General features: G+C 47.0%; 1 protein-coding gene across 3 annotated transcripts in view; it reads left to right on the plus strand.

Annotated features, from left to right (window-relative positions):
* LOC127010301 (serine/arginine repetitive matrix protein 2-like) overlaps window positions 1–10,000 on the plus strand; it is a 160,259-nt gene that overhangs the window by 92,191 nt on the left and 58,068 nt on the right. For all 3 annotated transcript variants that reach the window (XR_007763040.1, XR_007763039.1, XM_050884162.1), the window contains exons 3-5: window positions 1–67; window positions 3,399–3,633; window positions 3,901–5,964. The exon at window positions 1–67 is cut by the window's left edge and continues 18 nt beyond it. Coding sequence is in view for 1 of the 3 variants with exons in the window: in XM_050884162.1 (XP_050740119.1) it covers window positions 1–67; window positions 3,399–3,633; window positions 3,901–5,964 (2,366 nt within the window). In the remaining 2 variants the exon portion in view is untranslated. The remainder of the gene's footprint in view (window positions 68–3,398; window positions 3,634–3,900; window positions 5,965–10,000) is intronic.

Here is a 10,000-nt window from a genome sequence, read left to right on the forward strand (position 1 = left end):
ATTCGAAGAAGAGGAAGAGGAGGGAAGAGGAGGAGGAGAGGGAGAGGCGTTCTTCCACCCCGGCCTGGTGAGAGAGAGAGAGAGAGAGAGAGAGAGAGAGAGAGAGAGAGAGAGATTAATGCTTTGTTTTGTTGAGATAAGCACAAGAGTAAGGGACGTGGAAGAGAGAGAGAGAGAGAGAGAGAGAGAGAGAGAGAGAGAGAGAGAGAGAGAGAGAGATTACAGACACAAGAGTAAGAGACGTCAGTGGGTGCGAACATCAGAGAGAGAGAGAGAGAGAGAGAGAGAGAGAGAGAGAGAGAGAGAGAGAGATCCATTGCAGCATTGCAGCTACTCAGTCATTAGCCTTGATTAGCTGTGTGTGTGTGTGTGTGTGTGTGTGTGTGTGTGTGTGTGTGTGTGTGTGTGTGTGTGTGTGTGTGTGTGTTCATATGCTATCTGTGTTTGTTTTCAATCATACTAAAGCAAATATTTCAGTTTCAGATTTATTTTTAACTCTTTGAATGTGTATCTGAAAGCCTGCCATTTACACTGATACGACTCGTGGACGAAACTGTACAAAAATAATAATTGATAAAATAAACACAAAAGAGTCCCCTACAAAACAAATAAAGGGAAAGGAAAACGAGACAGGTGTGAAACGTGTGATAATAAAGTGGAAAGACGAAAAACTAAGGGAACATGCAAATATGACTTCAGAAAGGAGGAAAATAAAGATCAGACCAGTGACGCAATTTAATATGTCAAGACCTATAGTAACTGTTGGGGTTTTGTTAGGTTATGTTAGGTTAAGTTTAGGGTATCTTCAAACGCATGATAGCCAGCACCTTATGGTTTAAATCAACAATGAATGACCTCACTTTGTTGTCTAGAAAGTCTCATTAGTAAGGAAGCATATATGAATTTTCTGAGTCAGGACCTATAGTAACTGTTTAGGGTTTTGTTAGGTTATGTTAGGTTAAGTTTAGGGTATCTTCAAACACATGATAGCCAGCACCTTATGGTATAAATCAACAATGAATGACCTCACTTTGTTGTCTAGAAAGTCTCATTAGTAAGGAAGCATATATGAATTTTCTGAGTCAATACCTATAGTAACTGTTTAGGGTTTTGTTAGGTTATGTTAGGTTAAGTTTAGGGTATCTTCAAACACATGATAGCCAGCACCTTATGGTTTAAATCAACAATGAATGACCTCACTTTGTTGTCTAGAAAGTCTCATTAGTAAGGAAGCATATATGAATTTTCTGAGTCAAGACCTATAGTAACTGTTTAGTGGTTTTGTTAGGTTAAGTTTAGGGTATCTTCAAACACATGATAGCCAGCACCTTATGGTTTAAATCAACAATGAATGACCTCACTTTGTTGTATAGAAAATCTCATTAGTAAGGAAGCATATATGAATTTTCTGAGTCAAGACCTATAGTAACTGTTTAGGGATTTGTTAGGTTAAGTTTAGGGTATCTTCAAACACATGATAGCCAGCACCTTATGGTATAAATCAACAATGAATGACCTCAATTTGTTGTCTAGAAAGTCTCATTAATAAGGAAGTATATATGGATTTTCTGAGTCAAGACATATAGTAACTGTTTAGGGTTTTGTTAGGTTAGGTTAGGTTAAGTTTAGGGTATCTTCAAACACATGATAGCCAGCACCTTATGGTTTAAATCAACAATGAATGACCTCACTTTGATGTCTAGAAAGTCTCATTAATAAGGAAGCATATATGAATTTTCTGAGTCAAGACCTACAGTGTTTGTTTTGGTTTTGTTAGGTTATGTTTGGTTAAGTTTAGGGTATCTTCAAACACATGATAGCCAGCACCTTATGGTATAAATCAAGAATGAATGACCTCAGTTTGTTGTCTAGAAAGTCTCATTAGTAAGGAAGCATATATGAATTTTCTGAGTCAAGACCTATAGTAACTGTTTAGGGGTTTGTTAGGTTAGGTTAGGTTAAGTTTAGGGTATCTTCAAACACATGATAGCCAGCACCTTATGGTATAAATCAACAATGAATGACCTCACTTTGTTGTCTAGAAAGTCTCATTAGTAAGGAAGAATATATGAATTTTCTGAGTCAGGACCTATAGTAACTGTTTAGGGTTTTGTTAGGTTAAGTTTAGGGTATCTTCAAACACTTAATTCCCAGTACCTTAAAACTCCCCTTTCTTACCATCACTTTCCCATACTTCCCTTACCTCCTCTTCTCCTTCCGTTATCTCCCATACTTCCCTTACCTTCCCTTCTCTTTCCGTCATCTCTTCAACATTCCCTTCATCCTCTTCTCCTTTCGGCTTCCTTACCCACTTCTCCTTACTCCTCCATGTCAACCTCCTTTCCCCTCACTATTCCCTTCCTCTTCTCATTCTTTTGTTTCTCTTCACCTCTTCCTATTCCCCAACTTTCCCCTCACCATCCCCATCCTCCCCTCAGCTTTCGCCCTCACCCACATCTTAACAGTCACCCCACTCGGTTTGTCCCTTGGCCCTATTGTAGCTACCCGTTAGGTCTGGGTATACGTGTACTCCTATATAGAACCAACCCTGTATTTTAAAGTCCCGGCATCTCAGTTCGCCTGTTTGAAGAGCCTCTCATAGAAATTGCTGGGCTTTTCAGGGACTGTTTTGCAATCCTAGTGAGAGTTTTACACGACTTATCCACCTTGAACGGAATAAAACACCAATAAAAACGCGGTTAATCTTCTCTGTGACCTTAGGAGACAATTGTAATGGGGTCCGATACGTGTAAGAATATGGACCCAGGAAATAGTCGTAATGGGGGCCCGATACGTGTAAGAATATAAACCCTTGAGTAACTGTTAACGTCAACCTATTTTCTTTTATAGTCTACCCTTCCTGTCTCTCTTGGACCGCCATAGAAAACTGACCTTTGACGGGACTCTCATATATACCGAATACTCTTGTCATGTAAATACTAAATTAATTCGAGCATCAAAATAAAGCAAACTAAATATTTACCGTAATGTTCGCCTGGATATGGATTTGGTTCAGAGGATATTAAAACAGTTTTTGCATGTTACTTGGAATTTATTTGTGTGCTAATGCGTTTTACCCAGAACTGGATTTCCTCAGTCAACCAGAAACACACACACACACACACACACACACACACACACACACCATCTATCTATCTCTATTTACCTATTTGTCTTTCTCTTTATCTACTTGTCTATGTAACTATCTATCTATCTACATCTGTTTCTCTCATACACACTATCTATCTATCAACACTCTCTCTCTCTCTCTCTCTCTCTCTCTCTCTCTCTCTCTCTCTCTCTCTCATGCACAGACAGATAGATAGAACACACACACACACACACACCACCACCACCACCACCACCTCCACCTCGCTAACCTCTCCTCGTGCTTGCAGAGGCCGGCCGGACGACGCCTCACCTCCATCGGCCACTCCGACAGCTCCGGCCTCTCGTCCCCCAGCGAGGAGCGGCGACACTCCGGGAGGCGCGGCTGGTGGGGCGGAGGGAGGGAAGGAGGAGGAGGACACCAGCTGGAGGCGCCGTCGGAGTTCCGCGTGGGTGAGGCCGTGCGGGGCGCCAGTCCACGGGGCCCCATCAAAGGCTCCACGTCCCTACCTCACTTCTCCTCAGGTGCGGGGGATGGGGGAGAGAAGTGGGCTACAGGGAAATAATGAGTTATGGGGGGAAGGAATGGGTTATGGCCCATGCGGTGGAAGTGGTAGGGTTGGTGGGGAAGGTAACGGGGCTTGGAGGGTGGCGATGAGGAAGAAAAATGGGTTTTGGGGGGGAGGTTTGGGGTGGTGAGGGTGTCAAGGCTGGTGGGGAGGGTAATGTTGAGGCGCCTTGTGTTGCTGAGTCATGAGTAGTGAAGTGTTGCTAAGTCGCCTTGTATTGCAGGGAAGGACAGCGGCTTCGAGGAGGCGCCGTTGGCTGTCGAGGACGGCTCGGCGCCGGGCGGCGGCCGGAACAGTCGTGCCGGCGGCAGCGGCGGCGCTTTCATCGTGTCTGGCGTGTTCAACGACTCGTCGCGGATGTTCATCCCGGCACCGCCGTCGCCGACGCCGGACTACGACGACGACGACGGCGCCAGCGACGGCAACGAGAGCGACATCCTGCAGGGGTCGCAGTTCTACGTGGTGAGCACCGAGGACGCGCCGCCCAACGTGGCCAAGAAGAAGCTGGCCAACCGCGACTCCCTGAGCGACGACAGCCTGCAGAACGCCCCCGCCGGGGACAAGTCTTCCAAGGCCTCCACGCCCACCAAGGGCCAGCCGTCCACGCCGCTGCAGACCCTCATGAAGGAGTTCCACCGCGGGCTGCCGCCCCTCGACCACGAGAATGGCTTCTCCGATGACTCCCTTGAGGACTCCACCACGGCGCCCTCCACCACCGCACCCTCGGGCTCCGCGCCGCCTGGCTCGCGCCCCGCCCGGCACACCTCCGAGGAGTCCCTGGCGTCCTTGGAAGGTTCCACCGCCTCATTCGACTACATGAACCCTGGCGAGGCACACAGCTCCCTGTACGACAAGGGGCGGCCGGCGGCGGGCGAAGCGGCGCGGCGGCCGGGTAATGACAAGGAGCGGAAGGATGTGAATGGGAAGGTGAAGAAGAGCATTGTGACGACGCCCGAGAAGGTCAGTGGCCCCGGGCGGGGCAGTGCCAGGGCTGACAGTGCTGACTCCGGCAGTATCAGCAGGCAGAGCTCACGGGAGAGCTCACACAGCTCAGGCTCGGGAGGCTCCCGGCCGCTGGAGAAGTTTGAGGCCATCAAGCACCTGCTGAAGGAGGGGCTCATTGAGGGCCTGGATGAGGCGCCGCCAGAGTTCAAGCCGCCCCCTCCGCCGCCCAGTCGCCGCCTGGAGGATCGGGCGGACAGTGGCCTTGGCACCAAGATGGACGAGAGCGACCGCTCAGACCTGTCAGGCACGCCGCCCTCCCTCACCTCCCCGCTGGGGGCTGAGCTGCGCCGCAGCACACCAGCCAAGAAGGAGAAGGACACCGTGCGGAGCTTTGCGTCCATCGCCTCAGAGGACGCGGAGAAGAACAGGGACGAGGGCGACGAGGTGGAGGTCCAGATGCAGGAGACCGTGGAGGTGCCGCCCACGCCGCCGCCGCGCGACGAGTCCATGCACTGGACGCCGCGTGTGCCTGGCGGCGGTGCCCGGGCCGCCCGCTCCGTGCCCTCCACACCCTGCGCCACCAAGGTCACGGCGGCGTGGCACCAGCCACTGGAGACGCCGCCACCACTGCCGCAGCGGCCGCCAGAGCGCCTGCCCCACACGGAGGACATGTACGGCCAGCGTGACGCGGCAGACAGCAGTGGCAGCGAGGTGAGCAGCGCCGTCAATGGGTCACTGGCCAGCCACTACAGCGGCAGCCATGACGCCGACAACCCCCTCACCGACCGGGAGTTCTTGGAGAACCTGAAGAACCTGGAGCCCCGGCCACGCCCCGACACCCTGGCCGTGATCAGTGAGGGGCAGGGCAGCCTGGGCTCCCGCAGCAGCCGCTCCGGCAGACTACTGTCCAGGTTGGCCGACTCCGTCCGCAGCGGCAGCAGGACGCCCACGCCCTCCTCCTCCTCCTCCGCGTCCTCCACCCGCGCCACCACCACCAAGCTCACCTCCACCTCGCGCTCCTCCACGCGCATCCACGGCGACATCATCCGGGAGCCGCGCCGCACCTCGCTGCGGGAGAATGCACTGCCATCTCCGCAGGAGTACACGCCCTTCCCCTCCTTCAGCCCCTCCATCGTGCCGCTCACCCGCGACGGCTCCGGCCGCTTCAGGAGCATCGAGGATCTGGCGGAGGCGGCCTCCACGCCGCCGCCGGACCCAGTGCTGGCGGGCAAGAAGAAGAAACATTCCACACTGCCACCCAACCTGACGCCGGCGGACATCAAGAAGGAGAACAAGGAGCTGCGACGCGCCACCTCCCTCATGGTGGGCAAGAAGAACAAAGGTGAGGCTTACCTGGCTGGGTGTGCAGGCCCTGGCACATGCCCAGTGGGTCTATTTCAGTATTAACATTCCTCCAGTCTTTCTGAACTTCTAAATGAGTTCTTCCTCGAATCCATCCCAAGCGTCTGTGCTCCTGTGTGTGAGGCTGTGTTCCTTGACGCCACTCATGCCTCTAATCTTCAAGCTTGTTTCTGTGTCCCTTAAGTTTTCTGGTCCTCTTTGTGAGTGCATGATTACATCTCTTTTTAACCTTTTCCTACTCTTCTCTATTTCCAACACACAACATTTCTTTAATATAATTCCATTTCACAGTTCTGACTCCATTGGAATATCCTCTTAAGTTCCCTCACAATCTTACTTTAGCTCAACACAAATACGATTCCATCTCCCAGTTTTTAATCCATTTGAATATCCCTCTAAGTTCCCTGCAACCCTTCACAACCTTACTGTAGTTCACCACAAATATGATTCTATCTCCCAGTTTTTAATCCATTTGAATATCCCTCTAAGTTCCCCTGCAACCCTTCACAACCTTACTGTAGTTCACCACAAATATGATTCCATCTCCCAGTTTTTAATCCATTTGAATATCCCTCTAAGTTCCCCTGCAACCCTTCACAATCTTACTGTAGTTCAACACAAATACGATTCCATCTCCCAGATTTTAATCCATTTGAATATCCCTCCTAAGTTCCCCTGCAACCCTTCACAACCTTACTGTAGTTCACCACAAATATGAAGTCTGTTTAGGTGGGGCAGGAACCTCCTCACAGCACTGCCGCATCACCCCCAATCCATCAGTCTCTCTCTCTCATATGTCAGCTATGTACTATTTGAAATTGTGCATCAAATATTCTGTATACATTAGATAGAACTTCTCAGCACAGTGCCTCGCCCAACCAGACTTCGTATCTGTCTGACATTAGCCTTCTACTCTCACCATTCAACTTGCATCATCTACGAATAGGTCAACATGCTGCCTAGTCCATCCATCACTTCATATACCTTAAATTAACAATGACTCCTGTGAAACTCCACTTGTTTTCCCTCCTCTCAGACTTTGTCCCTCACCATCATCCTCATTTGCTCTTCTTGCATACAATTTCCCATCCATTTCTAAAACAACCCTTTCATGCCTCCCATATCCCGCAGTTTCCATAGCAACCTCTTGTGTGGAACTTTATCAAATGTTTGTTTTTCACATTAAATATGCATACACAACCCACCCACCTCTCTCTTTCCCATACGACATATGTCTCTTTTTGTATAAACACTCAGTAAGCTTGTAACATAACTTCCCATTCCTAAATCAAAACTGTTTATCTGACATTTCCTTTCTTTCTCACTAAATATTTACCACATGCTTAATAACTTCTCAATAAGCCTCTCTCATTCCTAAATCCAAACTGTTTATCTGATATTCCCTTTCTATCTAAATGTTTGCCCCATCCTTAATAACTTCTCAATAAGCCTCTCTCATTCCTAAATCCAAACTGTTTATCTGATATTTCCTTTCTATCTAAATGTTTACCCCATTCCTAATACCCTCTCAATAAACTTCTAACATAACTTTCCATTCCTAGATCAAAACTGTATATCTGATATTTCCTTTCTATCTAAACTGTATACCTGATATTTCTTTTCTGTCTACATGTTTACCCTATCCCTAATAAATTCTCAATAAGCTTGCAACATATAACTTTACATTCCTAAATCAAAACTGTTTATCTGACATTTCCTTTCTTTCTATCTAAATATTTACTCCATTTCATAACTTTCTCTCACTTCACATATGCTGGCTAATGACACTGGTCTGTAGGGTAGTGGACCATCCTTCTCTCCCACATAATACAGAGGTTCTATATTCGCTCCTCCATTCTCTATATATCTACCCTTTTATTTTTTTAAGGAATTCACGACTATATCAAACGTATCAGTCTTTTGATTCCAACTCTTTATATATGATCCAATCCTTGTTTCCTCATTCACCTCCTCCTCCTCCTCCTCCTCCTCTTTATTTGCCTGTCCCTCCTCCTCCTTATTTTCTGTTCCTCCTCCTCGTCTTCCGTTTTCTTGATAGTCTATTCGTCTGTTCCTCCTCCTCGTCTTCCTCTTTCTTGTCAGTGGTTTCATCTCTACATTGTCCTTTTTTTCTCCTATTCCTCCTCATTTATCTCCTCCTCCTCCTCCTCTTTATATGTCTGTCCCTCCTCCTCCTTGGTTTTCTGTTCCTCCTCCTCGTCTTCCTCTTTCCTGTTAGTGGTTTCATCTCTTCATTGTCCCCATTTTTCTCCTATTCCTACTAATCAATCGCCCCTTCTTCCTTCTCCTCCTCGTCCTCCTCCCCCATTCTTCTTTAGTCACTCCCTCAAAATGGCTCTTGGTCGGTTTTCTCTGATGAGCGTGAAGAAGAAGGGGAGGCTTAAACATTTCTGCTCCCCTCCATGGCTGTTCCCTTCGTCCGTGTTCCAGTATTCCAAGCTCTCCCTTACTAAGAGACTACTTCTAACACTACTGATACTGATACTAATACTACTTTGTCGTCTTCATCTTCTTCTACTATTACTACTATTACTATTGCTACTATTTATATGTTTGCCTCTACTACCATTTCTACTACTATTACTACTACGCTACTACTATTTCTACTACTACTACTACTACTACTACTACAACTTTTTCAACATCCCTTTTAATTCCTCCTCCTCTGAGAATAGATAATCATACATATATTTTTTTTCTTAACCCCAAAACCTTATTATTTATAGACGTTCCGATCCTTTCATACGACAATCTGATCCCTTTCATACGACGCTCATCTTTCCTTGTGTGACTTCCTTTAATAATCTTTCTGTTAGTCTTGGGAATAATAATAATTTTTTTTAAGAATTTATTGCCGATGCTCACAAACTACAAAGGAAAGAAAGGTGATGGAATTTTATTAAACTTATTAGACCAGATAAGGTGTGGGATTAACTCTCTCTCTCTCTCTCTCTCTCTCTCTCTCTCTCTCTCTCTCTCTCTCTCTCTCTCTCTCTCTCTCTCTCTCTCTCTCTCTCTCTCTCTCGTGTGCAAGATATATGAGTAAGCAAGTAAATATATAAGAAGAGAGAGAGAGATGAATTATTCCTCCTTCAATTAATTCATTCCTGTGTTTTTCTTTCAACCTTTCCTCCTCCTCCTCCTCCTCCTCCTCTCTTCCTTCCCTTCTTCCCCCTCTCCTTCTTCCTTTCCACTTTCATTCCTTTCCCCCATTTTATCTTACTTCCTCCCTTCTTCTTTTCTTTCTTCCTCCATTCTTTCTTCCTTGTCTTCATCCCTTCCCTTCTTCCTTCCTTTCCTTTCTGTATCTCCTCTTTCTTTCTTTCCTTCCTTCCTTCCTTCTTACTTCCATCTCCTCCATCCTTCTTCCTTCCTCTCATGCTCTTAAAAATCTCATTAGTGGTTTTTTTTTTTCTCCATTCTCTCCTTCCTTCCTTCCTTCCTTCTTACCTCCCATCATATCTTCTCTTCCTCCCTCCCTCTTCCTTCTTTCCCCTCCTTTTCTTTCTTCCCTTCCTCCCCTCGTCTTTCCTTCCCTTTCCCGTACAATTCCTTCCTTCATTTCCTTTTCCTTCCTTCCCTTTTCATCTCTTCATTTCCCTCCGTCATATTCTTTCCTTCCTTCCTTCCCTCCCTACACTTCCCTTATCTTCATCCCTCTCCCGTGATATTCCCTCCTTCCTTTCCTATACCTTCCTTCCTTCCTTCTCTTCCTACCCTCTCTTCCCTTCGTCCCTATCTCATTGAACTATTTCCTTCCTTCCTTCCTTCCTTCTTTTCTTCCTTCCTCCCCTCCTCCGTTCCTTCCTTTCAGAAATCTTAACATTCTTATCAACATGTACTTTTCTCTCCCTTCACTCCCTCCCTCCCTCTTCTTTCCTTCTATTTCTTTCCTCATTTCCTCCCCTCCCTTCTCCCTTTCACTTTCAAATTTGTATCAACACATTTTTCTCTCCCTTTCCAGGTATGTTGACGCTGCTGGAGAAAATGTTTTA

The sequence above is a fragment of the Eriocheir sinensis genome, chromosome 43 (genome assembly GCF_024679095.1).
Source record: "Eriocheir sinensis breed Jianghai 21 chromosome 43, ASM2467909v1, whole genome shotgun sequence".
In the NCBI taxonomy this organism is placed as follows: Eukaryota; Metazoa; Arthropoda; class Malacostraca; order Decapoda; family Varunidae; genus Eriocheir; species Eriocheir sinensis.